The 20,928-nt window shown below is 40.4% G+C and overlaps 1 protein-coding gene across 1 annotated transcript in view; it reads left to right on the top strand.

The window, feature by feature from the left end:
- The window catches only part of LOC117675077 (maestro heat-like repeat-containing protein family member 2B), a 72,632-nt gene extending 62,930 nt beyond the window's left edge, over window positions 1-9,702 (top strand). The window contains exons 36-42 of the mRNA XM_034433398.3: window positions 810-956; window positions 1,382-1,555; window positions 2,643-2,798; window positions 3,817-3,948; window positions 6,521-6,626; window positions 6,943-7,008; window positions 9,372-9,702. Of these exons, the coding sequence (XP_034289289.2) occupies window positions 810-956; window positions 1,382-1,555; window positions 2,643-2,798; window positions 3,817-3,948; window positions 6,521-6,626; window positions 6,943-7,008; window positions 9,372-9,586 (996 nt within the window). The 3' untranslated portion in view covers window positions 9,587-9,702. The remainder of the gene's footprint in view (window positions 1-809; window positions 957-1,381; window positions 1,556-2,642; window positions 2,799-3,816; window positions 3,949-6,520; window positions 6,627-6,942; window positions 7,009-9,371) is intronic.
- Window positions 9,703-20,928: the final 11,226 nt, after the last annotated feature.

Below are 20,928 nucleotides of genomic sequence, written 5' to 3'. Positions count from 1 at the left end.
ATTTATGGTCACCATGATACAAAAGAGATGCTGAGACCCTAGAAAGCGTGCAGGGAAGAGCAACAAAGATGATAAGGAGTCTGGAGGATAAATTGCACAATGAATAGTTAAAAGAACTAGGTATGTCTAGCCTAATGAAGAGAAGGATTAGGGGTTGACATGATAGTCATCTTCCAGTATCTGAGGGGCTGTCACAAAGACAACTTATTTTCCAAACCACCAAAAGGCATGACAAGAAGCAATGGGTGGAAGCTTATCAAAGAGAAATCCAATCTAGGACTAAGGAGAAATTTAATGACAATGAGAATAATTAATCAATGGAACAGCTTGCCTCCTGGAGTTGTGCATGCTCCATCACTGGAGGTTTTCAAGAATGGACTGGACAACCATTTGTCCAAGATGGTATAAGGTCCCCTGCCTTGAGTAGCAGGTTGGACTAGAAGATCTTCAAGTCCATTCCAGCCCTATGATCTTATGACCTCAGCTCTTCCAAATTTTAGCAAAAAAAACCTGACCAAAATTCAGCAGGAAACGGACCAAAACGTGGTGGCATATATTAGGCTTGATTTGTGCTCTGCATACATACATTCTGTTTTTTGATAAAGAATTCATACTTTCCTCTTCAACCAAATCTAAAATTGAACTATTAATATTATTAGAGTAGAGGGTTTGATCAGTTTTGACTTATTTATATTTTATCCTAGCCTTTTAGCTACTTTAAGTGCCCCATGGATAGATGAATTGGGGGGGGGGGGAAATGAAATTACCTAATGTTGGAGCATGATATGAAACACATTGACTTACTGTAGGTGATTCAAGATCCCATCTTGATAGAAAAACTGCAGATAAAATCTCTCCTTCCAACCATGATGCTAAGAGCAGGAGACTGGGACCCTGGCATCCGTCAGATGGCAATCCGCAGTCTTGGGAACCTTCTCCTTGTGGCTCCTGACAAGGTCAGCTGTTGCCTGTTGAGGTTGTGTAAAATGTGTGAAGTATGTTGAAGGCAGGCACACGCTCTTGCCCCTTCAGTGAAGTAGATCTAGAATCAGACACTGGACTGTTGACTAGGAAAAATGGGCACGGAAGGTTTTCATTCAATGTTATTGCCTGCGCATGGACAGGGTTCACACTACATAAATTGCACAGCTAATGACTTAAGCATGTGATTTAAATCCAACCATTGTGATTTGGAAATCACAGTTTGGAACAGTGAATTCAAGCAACTATAGTTACTCAACAAACTAAACAAATCATGGTTCCGTATTATATACAATAACAACCTGATTATGGTGTCTGCCTTGATAGATCCCACAAATGTGCTGTAAAATCTTTTTCTACAGGTATACTCACAATTACCTTCTTACCTGTATCCTTACAGATGAAAGGACAGAAGAGGACCATTGTAGCTGTCCTCATTGGAGCTTTGTATGATGAAAAATTGGTTCTGGAGAGTCTCAGGTTGCTTGCTCTGATTTTTCCACGCCTGAAGGGGAAAGATGTGGGTTTCTTATTTAAGGACATTTCTCTGAAGACCACATCATATTTGGCAGATGTAAGCAAAGGATACAGCTTCTGTTTAGGAACTGCTGAGAGGGCCAAGACCTATACCCAGTATATTACTAGGTATGGTCCTAAGGAGGTTGTTTGTTCAGTCTTAACAAATAACAGGCTTAAAAGATACTGGCAATTGTTTCTCACAAATTGCTCAGCATACATAGGATAAAGTCCAAGCAGCAGTGCCATTTGAGTAAGATTTGGGAGTAAATATCTAAGGACTTACTTACTTACCTACCTACCTACCTACCTACCTACCTACCTACCTACCTACCTACCTACTTATCTATCTATCTATCTATCTATCTATCTATCTATCTATCTATCTATCTATCTATCTGTCAACAAGTACAAGGAAACAAGTAACAGTACAGACATAGACATGGACACACGAAAAAAATTTGGCACAAATAAAAGGATATAGATAGGCAAAACATAGCCATAAACACATAGAATGATTACATATAAATGGGGACAGTAGGACAGGGACAGTAGGCACGCTGGTGCGCTTATGCACGCCCCCTTAGGGACCTCTTAAGAAACATGAAAGGTCCACGGTAAACAGTTTAAAGTAAAAGGTATGGGGATTAGAGAGACTAACAATAGGATCAGGTACAGTGTTCCAGACATTTACTACTCTATTGCAGAAGTCATATTTCCTACAATCAAGATTAGAGTGGATTACATAGAGTTTGAATCTATTGATAGCCCTTGTGTTATTACGGTTGAAATTAAAATACTCAGCTTAATTAATGTTCCATCCCTCAACACAACAAACTGTTTCCCTGCACATTGATGTACACAAAAGAAAGTTCATTATCTTTAAAGGGGAGACTATTCAAAGTGAAATTTCATAATTGCGCAATTGATAGTTTTACCCTTCATGAATGGATCTAATTCCAATCTGAAGCCACCTGTTATCAACTGTTACTATGGTAACAAATGCCACAGTTTAAGATTTTTGAGGGTTGGTATGTGAACCACCATATGGTTTTCAGCCTAAACCCAATGTATTTTCTGCAGCAATATTACAAACCAGGAAGTCTAAGCTTATGGAAAAAATATGTCTTTTTTTCTGGCTATAGGACAATGCTGACCTGCGTGAGGCTGCACTATGTCTCTTTGGCATCCTGGCTGCTTGGACAAAGTTTAGATACAAAAGATTTTTTACTATCCATGCCAGAAGGAATTTGGTATCCCTTCTAATACACCAGCGTGATCCCAATCCCAGAGTATCTGAGGTAAATTCCAGAGTAAATTTTGTAATTGTTAATCCTTGAACATGAAAAGAATTAAAAAGTTTGTTATCTCATTGAAGACTGCATAGATTTTGACAGTAGTGAGTTTCAAATTTTTTTACTACCGGTTCTGTGGTGTGGCTTGATGGGTGTGGCATGGCTTGGTGGGCATGGCAGGGGAAGGATACTGTAAAATCTCCATTCCCTCCCCACTCCAGGGAAAGGTTACTGCAAAATCGCCATTTCCTCCTGATCAGCTAGGACTCAGGAGGCAGAGAATAGATGGGGGCGGGGCCAGACAGAGGTGGTATTTACTCGTTTTCCAAACTACTCAAAATTTCTGCTACTGGTTCTCCAGAACTGGTCAGAACCTGCTGAAACCCACCTCTGGACTTTGATTGTAACTCTCACCTGAGTGTGGCTGAGTTCCAATCCTACTTCTTACCCCTGTCAATTATAGCAATAACCTGTTAATTCAGGCCAGGACTCATTTTAGTCCTGCATTTTGTTTGTATTATGTTCAACCACTAGCTCCCACATGGCACACAAGCAGCATGTGGAGATATAACCCCATCTCATTATTGCTCCCCTGCAAGTGGCTGACTTTTATGGCTGACTTTGTTGTGCAATTCAGCTTTAGTTTATCAGTAAATCATGGTTAAGCAAATTATGGTTTGTTTAGCTGTATGAACACAATAATTAAACTCTGCTATTCTTGAAGTTTCGTGAAGATTTGAAAGTATTTGGGCTAAAAAGAAGGTAGTCCTGGAATTTTGCAGGGTTTACCCCGACCCACACCACAAAAGCCAGCACCACTCAGTCTTCCCCGACTTTGGAGAACATATCCTGAAACTGTTGGGCTAGACTGAGGAGAAGTAGTGAGTTGGATAAAAATAAGAGTCACTCTGAGAGATGGGTTGTACCTATGTTTGACAAATGAATAAATAACAAGTTATTCATAATTTAAAATGCTTGCTACCATTACACATGATTTGTATAAGAATACTGCTATCTTTTTCAGACATGCAGGACTGCTTTTCTGCAGTGCGTGACATTTTTAGTGAGAAGGAAACTAAGAATCTATATTGAAGAACTTTACCGTACCACTAATTTAACTCTTCCAAATCTACATGCTCATGTGTGCAGGCAGATGGTAAGAGAGAGAGAGATATCCTTGAATTAGCATACTCTAAAAACAGTTGGTATGGTCATTCAGCAAATCTATTCTGAAAACAGTTTCTTTGCTTCCATATGCTTGCCACCTTTTTGAGGAATTACAAAATAAAGTCTCACTTTATCCACTTAGGAGCAAAAAAAAAAAAAAACATTTACCAGTACTGTACAGCAAGAGTGGGCCAACCCAAATAGGGTCTCATTTAGTCTCTTTCAGCATCTCCGTAGTGACTTTGGAAATCTGATTTTTTGATGAGAGGATAGGGAAACTAGAAGCAAACAAATACCATATTTTTCGGAGTATAAGACGAACTCCTCCCCCTCAAAAGAGGGTGAAAATTTGGGCGCATCTTATACACCAAATGTAGCCCTGCCCACCCGCTGGCCTCTGCCTCTCAGCAATTTACCTCCTTGCAGCAAGCAGCAAACTACAAATACCCCTTTTCAGCTTCAGCACAGCCTGATTAGCACAAACAGTTGATTGTCTGTTGGATCAGCCTCCTGATTCTCAGCTGTTTCAGGCTGCAGGGATTTGCCATTGCCTATTGCTGGGCGGGCCTCCTGCAAGCAGGCAAATTGCTGGGAGGCAGATTTTTTTTTTTCTTGTGCTAATCAAGCTGTGCTGAAAACAAAACTGAAGCAGACTGTTTGCTGTGCTGGGAGGCAGAGGCAGAGTTATTGTGAGTGTTTTATGAGTCTTATTTTCTTCTTTGTGTCCTTTTGTTGTAAAATTTCTATCTAGAATCAACAGTTAGCTGGAATTTAAAAAGCATTTCACTAACTTAATTAAAATGTTACCTGAAGGAAAATAAAGAGAGGGGGAAAAAAGCTTTACATCTAACAGATTGCATGCTGAATAACTTACTGATTCTGATTACAATACCAATCTATGCAAAGAAAAAAACTTAAAAAACAGTTCCAAATTGGTAAAATTTCATATTATTTCCCATATCCATGCACTACGTATATCTTGTTTTCCTCCCCAAAAAAGGTAGGTGCGTCTTATAGTCCGAAGAGTCTTATACTACGAAAAATACCATATATTACGTCTTTCTCATAGATTTAAGGTACCTTTTTATTAGGTAATTATATCAAATTTGGAAATGATGCAATGGATGGAGAATAGCAAACACATAGAATCTCATTGACAAGATTCAGTAGATCTTAACAATGGGAAGGATCTAGTACCTGTAAAATGAACTTAACAGGGCAAATGCTGTCTCTTCCATTTGGTAGGAAAAATCAACAGCATGAGTAGAGAATGGGAGGGGGGATCATATTGGTTAGCAATAGATGAATCACAGTCTGATCATAAACCAAGAATGTGACGTATAATCCAGGGGTGGGTTCTAAATTTTTTTACTACCGGTTCTGTGGGCGTGGCTTATTTTGTGGGTGTGGCTTGGAGGTCATGTGACTAGGTGGGCATGGCTAGCTGGTTAGAGTCATTTCTGGAAGGTCCTCGCACTTACGACCCGACTCATTTGTTTGCTTTTAACACTGATCAGCTGTAGGACGGACCTTTGAAGCCTCACGGCAAGAGTTTAAACAGTTTTTTTCCCTCTAGTCATCAGCTGGGACTCAGGAGGCAGCAATAGATTGGGGGTGGGACCAAATAAAAGAATAACGTGGGGGGGAGGGCGGGGGGGAGAACCGGTTCGGTGACATCATATCGTCACCGCTACCGGCTCGGCCGAACCGGACCGAACCAGGAGGAACCCACCACTGGTATAATCGCTACAAATTCAATCCCAGATTGCATCAACAGAAATGTCAGTTGGAGGTATTGGCTATCTTGAACCTGAAACAGAGAAGACTTTAGGGAATGTAATAGCTGTCTTCGAATATCTGAAGGGCTATTAATTTTGAGAGTCAATCAGATTGTGCTCAGATCACATCTCCAAAATAAATAAATATTTCCATAATTATTATCTGTACTTGTTGAGATGATATTTTTATTTTAACCCTACTGCCACATAGAGCAATATAGTTTCCATTGAAGTAGATTGGCCAGAACTGCAAATATAGCAATATGGTGTGAGACAATCTGTTCCATGGTAAGGTATAAATCACCCCAAGCTTTTAAATAAAAAAATAGGAAAAGTCTGATTATTACTATCTGAAAAATGAAAAGTCCTGGAGAATACAGCAGTTAGGGTAACCCTATATCAAATCCTATCAGTCAATGTAAGTATCTATATTATATTATTGTAAACCACCTAGAATAGAATAACTTTGGTGAAATGGGCAGTGTAGAAATGTGAAAGATAAATAAACAATTTATAATATAATATACATAATTTAAAGAGATAGATATTTAGTAGTGGAAAATCTTTTTAAAAAATGTGTTTTATAGAATATGGATATAAAAATTTACAGGAATAATGTGCAGGAATAATAATGTATAGGAATAACACAGGAAAAATATCATAACACCACAATGGGATGTGTTTAACCATGGCTTCAGTAAAGAAAGACTTCAAGTTTCAGGTTTATGTTGGCCTTTGTTGCTGCAATAAATAAAATGCAATATTATTCTTGGTAAAATTTAGGTTGAAAATACCAGCCCAGAAATGAGGAAAGAACTGTTGAAAAAGACAATGATCTATTTCCAAAGCAACTGGGAAGAGATCCAGATTAGAGCTCTTGAATTAACAGGTAAGAGACAAGGCCTGGTAAGAAGATCTAGGGTGCTCCAGCAAAATTCATAAAATCAATCGGAGAAATTGAGTGGGGGAAAAAAATGAGATGTGCCATAGCGTGAGAATTTTTAGGAGACCACATTTTAAAAAATATATGCTATTGGTTTATTTCAACAATTCTTCTATGCAGGTTTATGGTTAATATGCTAAAGGGGGGGGGGAGGTCCCAGAGATTGGTGGCATGATTGTTCTTATCATAGTACTTCTTACATGTTTTAAAAGATTGAAATGTATTCAGAATTTCTTTCCCTTCCCTTTTTCCTTCCCTTCAGAAATCATTCTGGAAAGCATGCAGATAGCAGACCTGGATGAGTCTATTAAGCAAGTTCTGCTGAATTGTAAGCAATATGAATGAATGAATGAATGAATGAATGAATGAATGAATGAATGAATGAATGAATGAATATATACACACCTAAGTTTATAGTTTCCAAGGAGATCAGCATTAGATTTATTCAAGAAAGTTAACAGAATAACAGAATTGGAAGGGACCTTGAAGGTCTTCTAGTTCAACCCCCTGCTGAAGCAGGAAACTATATCATTTCAGACAAGTGATTGTCCAATCTCTTCTTAAAAGCCTCCAGTGTTAGAGCAACCACAACTTCTGGAAGCTAGGTGTTCCACTGGTCAATTGTTCTAACTGTCAGGAAATTTCTCCTAGGTTGCTTCTCTCCTTGACTAGTTTTTTTTTTTTAATTTGATTTATATGCCGCCCTTCTCCGGAGACTCAGGGCAGCTTACAATGCGTTAAGCAATAGCCTTCATACTTTTGTATATTTATACAAAGTCAGCTTATTGCCCCCACAAACTGGGTCCTCAATTTACCTACCTTAGAAAGGATGGAAGGCTGAGTCAACCTTGAGCCTGGTGAGATTTGAACTTACAGTAATTGCAGACAGCTGGTGTTAATCACAATGCTATCAGTCTGCTGAGCCACCAGGCCACCAGTTTCCATCCATTGCTTCTTGTCCTGCCTTCAGGTCCTTGGAGAATAAGGTGACCCTCTCCTCTTTGTGGCAGCCCCTTAGATATTGGAAGACTGCTATCATATCACCTCTAGTCCTTCTTTTCATCAAAGTAGACATTTTTTTACAGGCAGTTATAATTATAGAAATAGAGAATTGCCTTGATGTTTGGCATAGTCCTGAATCTTTGGAGATCTTCACACAAGTGGTTCTTAAAGCATGTGTGCTTTTTCTCAGACATGGACAGTGATTATCGGCATCAATGCAATGCTCAGAACTCAGAGTCACTGGGAGTCGGGCAATATGCAAATTCAATAAATCCAATTAAACTCAATAACATTCAATAAATCAAAATCTCAAGATATTATTTTGAGCCAGATCCATTTTTTGTGTGTGTGTGATGTGGACATGGCAAAAGCAAATCTGGAACCTCACAGGGAAAGGATAGAATCCAGATAGTCTTGCATATAATGTTGCCAAAATGAGGACAACGTTGGCCCAGATCCATTCAGAATTAAACCGTGATCTCTGGCCAAGTGTTTGGCATGGCAAAATGGTACAATCAATATTTTAGAACAGGAGTCACTGTAATGTTGTGGAGTTCTCACACAAAGAATAAGGGAACGGTGAGGTTTGAAAAGAAAAGAAAAGAAAAGAAAAGAAAAGAAAAGAAAAGAAAAGAAAAGCAGAAGAAGGACATTCTCACCCATTTTTGGCTCTCCGCTGTCCATTTAGGTTTAGTCATAACTAATATTCATGCTTCCTAGAAAATTTGATTTGGATTGCATCGGCTGGGGTCATTTGTTACCTCTTACATTAATTCATTTAATTCATGTTTAGAGCCATGGTGGCTTAGTGGTTAGAGTGCAGTACTGCAGGCTACTTCTGCTGATCACTGGCTGCCTGCAATTTGGCAGATCCAATCTTATCAGGCTCAAGGTTGACTCAGCCTTCCATCCATCCAAGGTTGGCAAAATGAGGACCCAGATTGTTGGGAGCAATATGCTGACTCTGTAAATCACTTAGAGAGAGCTGTAATACCACTGTGAAGCAGTATATAAGTCTAAGTGCTATTGCTATTGCTATGTTGCACAATAAAGGGAGGATAAGACCACATATGTATAACCCTTTGCTCTCCTCAGTCAGAGATTTCAAAAGACATACTATGAATAATGTGGTTGCTCTTTTAAGCCTGAGCAAATATTTTCTGGGATCCCTTCTCATGAGTGATATAAGTGATAAGCTTTTGCCTGACTGCCTAAATGAATCTCTGTGTGTATAAGAGCCGTGGTAGTACAGTGGTTAGAATGCAGTATTGTGGGCTAACTCTGCCCACTGCCAGGAGTTCGACCCTGATCAGCTCAAGGCTGACTTAGTCTTCCATCCTTTCAAGGTAAAATGAGGACCCAGATTGTTGGGGACAATTTGCTCACTCTGTAAACCACTTACAATGTGCTGTAAAGCACTAATAAGTGGTATATAAGTTTAAGTGCTACTGCTACGTGCTATGTGTGTAAATGTCTGTGTAAATAAAATAAACGTCTAGGTTTTCATGAAGCCAACAGGAGGTTCCTTCTCACAAAATCTTTCAGCCTTAAATGTTCAATGCTTGTTTTCAAGATCAAAATGAAAGAGTTGACATGTCAACTTAAGATAGAACAAATATTTGCCATATTTCTAACATTGTTGAAGATCTGTTCCATTGATGCCATTCACCTACCTGTTCCTTCTTTCAGCTCTTATAAGGCTTCAGAAAAACGCTAGCTATGGTTTCAATGAACATTTAGATGTGCCCCAGGCAAGTGCCGCTGTGGAAGCTTATATCATCCAAAAGTGGGGAGAAGATCTGTCTAGAACAGAATCCTTCATCAGTGGAAGCAATGGAATCCAAAGATCTAATCTGTCATCTGTAAGTCATCTTGGAGCAACTTTAGATACAGATGCAGTCTAGGACTTGCATGAGTAATTTTTCTCCTGTGAGTATGGCCATAACATCAAGGCGAATACATTACTCCCTTTTGTTTGGTTAATTGGTAAATATTAAACACTTTCCCTCTCTGTTTTCCACTCATTATCCCTCTCTGATTCTTGTAATAAATATAATAAAAGAGGCCATGTCACAAATGCTGGTTTTTGTTTTGACTTAGCTCCCTAAGTCTTAGGGGTCCTTTTACTTGTTTTCCATACATTGTTAAGGCTCTACAGGAAAATCTGATAGCAGTCACTGAGTTGTCAAAAGAAAAAAGAAAGAGAGGGTTGAGATTTACAACAGCTAAAATAGAATACCGTATTTCTCGGAGTATAAGACGCACCAGACTATAAGAAGCACCTACCTTTTTTGGTGAGGAAAACAAGAAAAAGAAATCTGGCTCTGCCTCTGCCTCTGCCTCCCAGCAATTTTGCCTCCTTGCAGAAAACAGCAATCAGCCTGCTTTACTTTCATTTTTGTTTTCAGCATAGCTTGATTAGCACAAGAAAAAAAAAATTCTCCCAGCAATTTATCTCCTTGCAGCAAGCAGCAGAGGCCCGTGCAAAACAGCTGAGAGCAAAACAGCTGAGAGTCGGGAGGCCAATCCAATCAACTTTTGCTAATTAGGCCAAGAAAATGGCAGAAACCTGTCTAGGCATTTGCCAGGAGGTAAATGAGCAGGAAACTGATGATGCCCATTCCATGGGCAAGAGATTATCAGTTCCTTAGCGATAGTGATCAATCCAACAGGCATGAAATTGATGGTCTCCAATCAAAGGGCAGAAGTTCATCAGTCCCTCTTTGATAAGAATTATGCTAGACAACATGACTCTGATGTAGGACGAAGAACTTCCCTTCCCTTCCCAGTCATCTGTGAAGACATTCAACAAAACACTTATTTGTCTGAAATGGGTTCATGACTTCTGGGCTACATGCAGTTATGTCTATTGCCCAGCTAATCTTCATCTGCCCATTTTTTTTGTCTTTTAATGACCCCGTAATCCTTTACATCAGGGTGGAGCCAGGGCAACTGAATGGAGATGAATGTTTACTGACTGGATGCCCTTCCTGTTGCCATTGCAGAGTTTGCAGCAGATAATTACTCATTGTGCCGAGAGAGAGAAATATCTGCTGCTATTTAGGATTGAATTCACAGCCTCCTGATTGTGAGGCGAGAGTTCCACCTCTAGACTACTGCACCACTCTAATCTTCATCTGCCCATGCTTAAATTAAATCCTAGTTCCAACGGCTCCAAGATTCAAAACAAAGCTAATCCCTAATATCATTAATCATTGTGAAGTATGTAGAAGATTTTGCCATCTATTCTATTAGGATCCAGTTGGATATTCTATTTTTGCTATTCGTCACAGCAACACAAACGCTAATATCAAATAAAGCTAAGAAACATTTATACTTCTCCAACAAAAAAGTTTAAATCCCTTGAGTTTGAAAAGCTACTTTGTAATAAATAATTAAAAAGATTTAAATTGGGCAAAGTTAATTTAAAAATCTTCACTTGGGGTGTATACACAAATCTTTCACTTGTGAAAGAAAAGCAGGGTGATTTACATTTAAAATTAAAGGTATTTGGGCAATTTAAATTTCTGGATCAACTGGATCAGGGTCACCTACTTTGGTGCCAGTGGGTACAATTTGAAAATTTGAGAATGTATTCTGTAAACTAATACAATTGTCAGGGTTCCAAGTAACACCCCCAACGAAAGAAGACTCCGAGGCTTGAGTTTCCTCAAAGTTCCATTTTATTAGCAATGTCATATTGGCACATCTGGGAAAACCCGAATCTGAAATTTTCCAGTTTTCCCCAGCCAAAAGAAAGTTCAGGTCCCTTCCCCTGCACACACATGTCCATCACATGATCCAATCAGGCACCATCCAAAACTGGAGATGCCTCCCAGTCACCTCATCGCAACTGCAGGGCAAGGTGGCCTTGATTCATTGAGAAAACAATGTTATTTTGACTACGTATGACCCATACTCTATGCAATCCCCGCTCCCGTTTTCCCACAGTAGAAAATGTGGCAGGCCTGAAGGACCAAATGTAAAAGATGGCTTCCAGTCTGACAACAGTCCTATCGGGCTTTCAACATATAATATTCATTCCTATACTCATAGTTCTCCTTATCATAGAACCCGAGGGTTGGAATAGATCTTGAAGACCTTCAAGTTCAATCACCTGCCTTGAGCAGGAATTCTCATATTTTCCCAAATGGTTTTCCAAGCTTTGCTTGAAAACCTTCAGTGACGGAGCCCCCATGACTCCAGGAGACAGGCTATTCCACAATATATGGACTATCCTGGTCTGGAAATTCCTCCTTATTTCAACGTATGTTTTATCATTGTAAAACATCTTAATCTGGTCCTACTGTCAGATGCTATAGAGAATAAATCTTCCTTCTTCCCTGTGACAGCATTTCAAGTGTTGGAAGACTGCTATAACACCTTCCCTTAGACTTCTCTTCTTTAGGATGAACGTTCCAGTTTGTTTAACCATTCTTGATAGGAGTTAGCCTCTTAGATTGCTTGATTTTTCTAGATCCATAATGGCAAACCTAGAGAGGCTCTGGAGGCTGGGGACAGCAAAAACGTCACTTCCTGTCCAACCAGGAGTTGGGAAATGAGCCGTTTCAGGCCTCCGACGGGGTGGGGAAGACTGATACATAGAGAGGATCTGGAGCCAGGTAAGAAAGAAAAATGGGCCTACCGGGCCATCGAGTGCCAGGAGCGGGGGGGAGGGGGGTTGCACGCGTATGCGCAGGGCAGGGCAGCATAGAATTATGGGTGTGGGCACATGCATGCACAAACCTCCCCCGCCCCCCCCTCCCCCCCGGCATGCGATGGCAAAAAGGTTAGCCATCACTGTCCTAGATTATCCCTGTTTCCACCACTCACAATCTTAGGGCCTTGGCTGATGATCAGCTTTCATTTATTGAAGTTGGAGGGATCGTGACAATTTTCCATTGGCTTAACAAGAGAGATTACAATTTGTTTCGGTTATTTCGTGCTTAGATTACTACAAAATTCTCCTGGCAGGTACTCCAATTCTCTCCATCCTCTTGATCCTAGGTCAGAACAGTCTCATTTGGGCTCATTCTCGACTCTTTACACAATTACCTTGTTTGTTATATTACAGAGTTATTTATTTATTTATTTATTTATTTATTTATTTATTTATTTATTTATTTATTTATTTATTAGTTCGATTTATATGCCACTCTTTTCCGGAGATTCAGGGCGGCTTACAATGCATTAAGCAAGAGCCTTCATACTTTTGTATATACCTGCTTAGTAGGGCTTTCGGACCCCCCTAAGCGGTGTTCTTTTTTATACAAAGTCAGCTTATTGCCCCCACAAACCGGGTCCTCATTTTACCTACCTTGAAAGTATGGAAAGCTGAGTCAACCTTGAGCCTGGTGAGATTTGAACTTGCAGTAATTGCAGGCAGCTGGCAGCTAAGTACTACTTTAACAGCACTTAGCCCACTGCGCCACCAAAGCTTCCCATTTTAACAAGAACCTATTTCAAAGAACTGGCCTTTGTGTTCAGAATCAAAATCTTCCCAGTGTCTATTTCCTCTTGCTTCTCATTCCAGGATCACAGGTTTCCGGTTTCAAACTTTGGAATCAGCTCCTTCCTTTCCTTCATCACCCTGGCAAAAAGTTGATGCCTTCAAGACATTTTCATTTGGCTAGTTGGTGAAATAGTCCTGGCTATTTTACTCTTGTTTTCATTAAACTGGGTTTGTATTTGTTTTATATTAACATATATGTGTGCTTGCAGTGTCATACAGGGCTCCCTAAAATGTATACGGTGATTGGATTGGATTTCTTTTAGATAGAAATTTTTAACTTGTGTTCTGATTTGTAATGATGATGAAGAAGAAGAGGAGGAGGAGGAGGAGGAGGAGGAGGAGGAGGAGGAGGAGGAGGAGGAAGAGGAAGGAAGGAAGGAAGGAAGGAAAGAAAGAAAGATAGATAGAAAGAAAGAAAGAAAGAAAGAAAGAAAGAAAGAAAGAAAGAAAGAAAGAAAGAAAGAAAGACCACCTTTGTTGTCCCAAATTTAAAATAGACATAGTAGCCAGTTATGTATCATGGGATGCAGAAACCAGAAGATGGCAGCAGAGGGCTTATGAACATAGAACCAGATAATTCCTTGGATGAGTTCTGTGCAAACTGATATATCAACTCCATAAAGTGTTCACATTTATGCTGGTCATAATATTTATTTATTTATTTATTAATAAATAAATTTAATAAATAATAAATATTTGACTGATAAATGTTCACAAAAGAACCTCTTGAAACGGTATATTGCAAATGAAGGAATCCGAACTGAAAATAAACGTCCTGTGCAAATACTTTTTCCCCCCCTTGTAGCTTTCTCACTAAAGAAGATCTTGCCTTGCCCCTTACGTATCTTAGCAATACTCAAAGTCCTCAGATCTTGTGTCAAGGTAAACCCATATTTAGAAAATGAGAAAATGCATCATTCTCTATGCTAAAATAAAGTTCGGCTTTCCAAGCAGAGTGTTCTTTTAGTCAAAATGTCACCATGTGCAAGAAAGGAAAACAGCAAGTGTGGGATAGATAATCCCTGATAATCCCTGTGGGATAGCTCTGCAGACAAAGCACTGTAATTTAACACCAGCTGTCTGCAATTAAAGTAAGTTCGAATCTCGCCAGGCTCAAGGTTGACTCAGCCTTCCATCCTTTCTAAGGTAGGTAAATTGAGGACCCAGTTTGTGGGGGCAATAAACTGACTTTGTATAAATATACAAAAGTATGAAGGCTATTGCTTAACGCACTGTAAGCCACCCTGAGTCTCCAGAGAAGGGCGGCATATAAATCAAATTTTTTAAAAAAATCCCAAAATTTGTGGAACCATATCTGAACATAGTTAAAGAGAGCAGAAGCCCAGTGAACAAGCAATATGCCCAGTGGCTGTAGAAAACTAAGTGATTGTTAAAGGTCATACATGGATTATTCTGGAATAGAACTGGGCTCCAGCAGAGATTGAGTAACAGAGCATTGCTTAGTATCTTGTATATTCACAATATTTTAAATTATTTTTATTACTGAAAGTTAACAAAGGTAAAATGATGCAATAATGGTAACATTCCATGTAGCATTCATAGCATTTTAACATATTATTAAATCTAAATCATATAGAGAACCAGTTGGTTCAGTGGGTAAGGTGCTGGATTGGGGAGTCCTAAATTCTAGGTCCTGCCTTAAGCACAGAAACCAACTGGATGATTTTGGGCCAGTCATTCCCTCCCAACCCAAGGAGGAAGGCAATAACAAATCCCTTTCAAAAATGTTTTCAAGAAAACTGCATGGAAATGTCTGTGTAATTGCAACCTGACTTGGAGGCACACCCACACAAAATAGAAGCATACTTGCATAATAGTAAAACAAGCATATGTATAATACTGATAGTAGAATAACATAATATTCTTTATATTGCCCAAAGAGTGCGGTTCCTACATGTGCATTATTTGATTTTCAAAACACAGAAATTTGCTATCATGATTCATTTGAAAATGCACCAGGAAACAAAAAAGAGCATGTTCATTGGACAGGAAGAAAACATTAAAGAGAGAGAGAGAGAGAGAGAGAGATGAAATGGAACATCCTAGAAGATAGTATGACTCGATGGGAGCAGTCAATAAGACAACCTTCTGTTGTAGTTCCACTCAGGAAGCAATTATCAATGAAATCTCAGCTCCAAATCCATCTTCAGTTGAAAATTTTTTTTCATTCATTAGTGTTATTCATGAATAAATAAGGGAGGAGGTGCATCTCATGAGGATTAGTTGATAGAAATGGAACCTCCTTCTTCTATTACTTTACCTCCTGTGGCCTTCTCACAAAGCTTATTTCCTTTCTTCAACTCCACCCTAATTTGTTTATCTATCCATTTAGAGGTTGCCCATCTCCCTCATAGAACAGCTTAATACTAGATCCACCCTTTACTACCAAAATCTTGTGCATGGGGGGGGGAGTGGGGAGTGAAATAAATATGCCATAGAGATCAGGAAAACTTTCCTCTCCCATCATCTTTGTGCTCTTTGATGTTAAAACTGACGCACCCTCATCCTATCCATAAATCAATAAAACTGAAGAAAATGGGGTACTCAAGCAGATGCAGATGTTCTCCGGTTTTGATTCAAGAGTAGGAACAGCTTTGCTGGATCAAACCAAAGGCCCATTTCATTTTAATTTTCATTGCCCTTTTGGTGGAATGACCGACCAGATATTTCTGGAAAGACTACACTCTGGAACAAAATGGCAGTAATCTTCTCTTATTCAACAATGTGATCTGCCAGTTAGTACTTGAAGAGCTTGGAACATTGCAACATTGCTTTACGTAAATCTTGTAATAATAAGACTTGCTGAATACTGTCTTCTATAACTCATTTAACAATCACGTGAGATGTTTAAAATCCTTCAGGGAGTGTCTGTTACAGAGTTAGAAATCCAACAGAAATTAAATACAGATTTATACAGAGATGGGAGACACAATCTGAAGTTAGATTTTTAAAAAAGGAAGTTTACATATTTTATCCAGTCGGTAGGAATGTAAATGTCTCCTGTGTCAGAATTCAATAATCTTGCTCAAATCCACCTATTAGCCTATAATTATAACAGCTGGATCTATTAGCATCCTAGTATTTTTAAAAAATGAGTGGATGTGTTTCGTGTCTGTGAATTTTTAGCATCACAAGTTCCTTTCCATAAAGAGAGATCAGCTATGTCACATAGTGGCAAAACAAATCCCCTAAATACTTTGTTAAGCTTTAGAGATTTCCTTGGCTATCCTGGATAACATCCCCTAACTATGTAGGTCCTTCAAGTGACCTACATGGATATTAGCAAAAGAAACTAAATCAACTAAATCCAATGAGGTGACGAGTTCCGCAAATGTTGTTGAATTGTAAACAGATGGATGGAGCTAATCCAAACAGCAGAGCAGATCAAATTAAGCTTCTCTGCAAAAAAGATAACATTATTGCTGAACATGCTAGAACTTTGCCTTTATTTTTCAGCAATTCAGACTAGAAACCCAATTCTAGCTGACTGCTATGTAACATCTTTCTAGGGCTGCTTAATTGGTTCTGAACTCTGATTCTGCAATGCTGTACATTTTATGGGCCTTCTTTTAGTGAAAACGCCCTGTTAACCTAACAAAGGGTCAGGATGGATAGACTAACACAATGAGTCCAGGAGTGGGTTCTACTTACCTGTACTACCGATTTGCATCGTGCCTGCGCTTCTGCGTGCACAGATCAACTTTGATGTCGTCTTGGTCAGTGGGCGGAGCACAGGCACTGTTCCCTAGTTGCTTTATTAAACATCTGCAAGAAACAAGCAAGAGAACCACCAAGGATTCCACAGTTCAACCCTGAGCTACAAATATTCTCTTCTACTGGTGAATCTTGTGTATCCCAGCACTACTCAACCTATTATTCCCTCCCCAATCCAGGGGAAGTTTTACTACCGGTTCTTGCGAACCGGTCCAAACCAGGGGCAACCCACCACTGAATGGGTCTATTTATAGGATTCTGACTCATGAGAAAAATGGATGGAAACTAATCAAGAAGACGTGCAACCTAGACCTAAGGAGAAATTTCCTGACAGTGAGAACAATTATCCAATGGAACAGCTTGGTTCTTCAAAGTCCAACTATCACTATCACTTATCTGCTTGGGGGAATTCTGTGAGATCTTTGTCTCATATATTGGGCCTTTCCCCACTGCTGAGTTAGTGCCATCTACCCATCCTTCAGCTGGCAGAAAACAAAACTGCCATGAAATTGTTTGTACTCATTGCTAATCCTTGGCAATTCCTATATTCTACTTTCAGCATATCTCATCCAGAATTCCCTATACCAGTGATGGCTAACCTTTCCTGGACTGAGTGCCCAATTTGTGCGCACCCACCCGAACCCCCAAAATGCAACTTGCACCCACCCTGTGCATGCGCCCTGCCCCCACACATGCGCCTGCCCCTGCATGCGCCTTGCCCCCTGCATGTACATGCTCCCTCATGCGCCCTGCCCCTGTGCATGCACATGTGGCAACCTGCACATGCCCTGCCTCCATGCATGCGTGCGTGGCCCCCCACACTCACCCCATCTTGTGCATGCAGCCCCTGCACATGCCCCCCTGCCCCCCCACATGCACATGTGGCCCCCTTGTACATGCCCCATCACCTGCGCATCCGCGTGCCCCCTGCATGCCCCCCCACACCCCATGCATGCGTGGCAGAGACCCAAAGACCAGCTGGCCAGCGGGAGGCACGTGTGTATGCATGGCAGAGCTGAACTGGGGCGACGGCTCATGTGCCCACAGAGAGGGCGCTGCATGCCACCTCTGGCATGTGCACCATAGATTCGCCATCCTGGCCCTCTACTGTTATTTTTGTCATATCAGAATGACCATACTATGTGATGGAAGCAATTCTCAGAAATTTGCAGCATGTTAAGTTCCTTCCTATGTAAAACACACATATTTCCTTAATTAATAAATAATGTGGAAGTATTTAGAATAAACACCCAACCAGCTCGTCCTTTTTTACAGGAAGGTGACTAGGTCAACAGGGCAAACAAGTCTGGGCTAAGTAAGAATACATGATTCACCCAATGTCATCTTCTCCCTGTGTGAACAAATGCTTCTGATGGAGGATCACCTACACAAGATAGGACATGCTCTCTGTAAACAAAAGTGATAACACAAGGAGTGGTTCAGTTGACCTGAGTTGTACGCTGGCTCAGTTCTCTCAACACACTCAACCTAGTGGAGGAAAAGCCTGACATCCAGGTTCTACCTCCCTTTCTTTTGATTAACATATTTGTCGGGGTCTTAATGATGCTTCTTTAAAAAGGCAACTGGACTGTTTTTTTTCCTTGAGGAAGAAGAAGGAAACATTTTGCTTCTCAACCCAGAAGCTTCCTCAGTTCTGATGGGGGGGGGTGTAGAAAGATTGCATTTCTTTGCAGTCATCTGGTTGTTACCACTCTGAGAGCTGTTGGTTTATCTGTGCCAGTAGGGTGACCTGAATTAGGGTGCAATTGGTTGTGGAGTTTTCTTGGAACTTCTGAAAAGGCTTTGTTGTAGACTGGATAGGTGGTGTCTTATTCCTCCCCCTCTGTTGGGGGAGGGGTGTTCAATTCTAACATAGATGGATTCTTTTACCTGTCTTTCAAATCAATGGTCCTCTCTATCCAAAATGTTGGCTTTGCCAGTCCACATCTGACATGGCTCTCAACAGCATGTGCTGGGTTTATTACAAGATCACAAGTCAATTTACCATTTTTTTACATCAGATTAGCTATTGATCTTCAAACTAGGCCTAGATTGAGCAATTTTTCTTAGATCAAGCCCAAATTTTGATACTTAAGTGACAGGCAAGTAAATGATCATTAAGGATAAATTAAGGATAAATAAATGATCATTAAGGCTCAAGGTTGACTCAGCCTTCCATCCTTTCTAAGGTAGGTAAATTGAGGATCCAGTTGTGGGGGCAATAAAATGACTTTGTATAAATATACAAAAGTATGAAGGCTATTGCTTAACGCATTGTAAGCCGCCCTGAGTCTCCGGAGAAGGGCGGCATATAAATCAAGTTTAAAAAAAAAAAAAAGGGCAAGCAATCGCTGATAAGTAAGAGCAATGAGTCCAGCTAACCTAACATTCTCATTCATCAGATTCAGCATTTTCTTACAAATCTACAATCAATTTGTTTTATATAGTTATCCTACTCAGCACATGACTCAGGGTGGTATATACCATCAATAAGAGAATAATCAATAACAACCACATAATAAAGCACAATGTTACAAACACAACCCAAAGGAGCAATGTACAAACATTTAAGTGTTGGGGGGGGGGAAATCATCCAGCAGATCTTAACACCCCCAGACCCCTTGACTGGGGGGAAATCAGGTTTTTAATACTTTCCAAAAGCAGGCAGGCTTCGGGCTAACCCCGTCTCAGTGAGGATGTGGTTCCAAATGGCAGGAGAAACAACAGAGAAACATCCTTCCCTGTTCCACTAGATAACATTGCCTGAGTGATGGAACTTGAAGGATGCTGACCTTAATAGATATTAATGGGATGGGCAGATGTAATGAGATCAAAAGCTCCATAAATGACCATCTTGGCCTATGAAGGAATGGGTAAGAAACCTCAATAACAACTGGAATCACACCCAGAAGTGCACTAGTAACTACTGCTGCTTGTAGAGTAGGATATTATACATGTACATCAAAGTGTACCCATAACTACTCATGTTGCTGCATTCTGGACCAACTGTAGATTCCAAGTAGTTACCAAGGATAGCCTCATGTAGATCATATTGCAATATTCCAAACAGGAGATGATTATGGCATAAGTAAGCACCCGGAGGCTCCAACTGGTCCAGAACGCAGCAGCGTGGGTAGTGACGGGAGCAACGTGGCGCTCCCATGTAACACCGCTCCTGCGTGAACTGCACTGGCTCCCGGTGGTTTTCCGGGTGTGCTTCAAGGTGTTGGTTATCACCTTTAAAGTGCTCCATGGCATAGGGCCTAGCTATCTTCGAGACCGCCTACTGCCACCGACGACCTCCCACCGACCCATGCACTCCCACAGAGAGGGCCTCCTCGGGGTGCCATCAGCCAAACAATGCAGGCTGGTGACCCCCAGGGGGAGGGCCTTCTCTGTGGGGGCACCCACCCTCTGGAATCAGTTGCCCCCTGAGATAAGGAGAATCCATGACCTCAGTGCCTTCCGCCGTGCCCTTAAAACTTTCTTTTTTCAACAAGCCGGGCTGGCTTAATTTCTTTTTAAGGGTTTTTTTAATTGTTTTGTTTGTTTATCGTTTTAATTAATGGGGCCAAATCTATATATATATTTTTAACTGTGTTTTAATATTTGTATTTGATGTTTTTATTTGGCTGTTCACCGCCCTGAGTCCTCAGGGAGAAGGGCGGTATACAAATTCAAAAATAAAATAAAATAAAATAAATAAGTGACTGTAAGAAAGGCCTCATAAACCGGGAGCAGCACAACTGACACACAAGGTGGAGCTGTGTTGACACTCTCTGTGCTACCATAGCTACTTCCACTTTCAGCAAGAGCTGTTTGAATAAGAAGACCCCTTAAAATTGAAAATCCATGACTGTTGTGAGCAATGCAACCCTATCCCAGAACCAAAGTCCCTGGATCCAGGATGTCCCACAAATCCATAGCCGCACAATCTTACAAAGGTTGAGTCTAAACACCCTTCCTAATTAGGGGATTCAGATTCCAAGATTCTCTTGA

The sequence above is a fragment of the Pantherophis guttatus genome, chromosome 1, assembly GCF_059756535.1.
Source record: "Pantherophis guttatus breed Tessera chromosome 1, ASM5975653v1, whole genome shotgun sequence".
NCBI classification, from domain to species: Eukaryota; Metazoa; Chordata; class Lepidosauria; order Squamata; family Colubridae; genus Pantherophis; species Pantherophis guttatus.
Note: the sequence above shows the minus strand (reverse complement) of the source record. Positions and strands in the feature narration are given on the sequence as shown.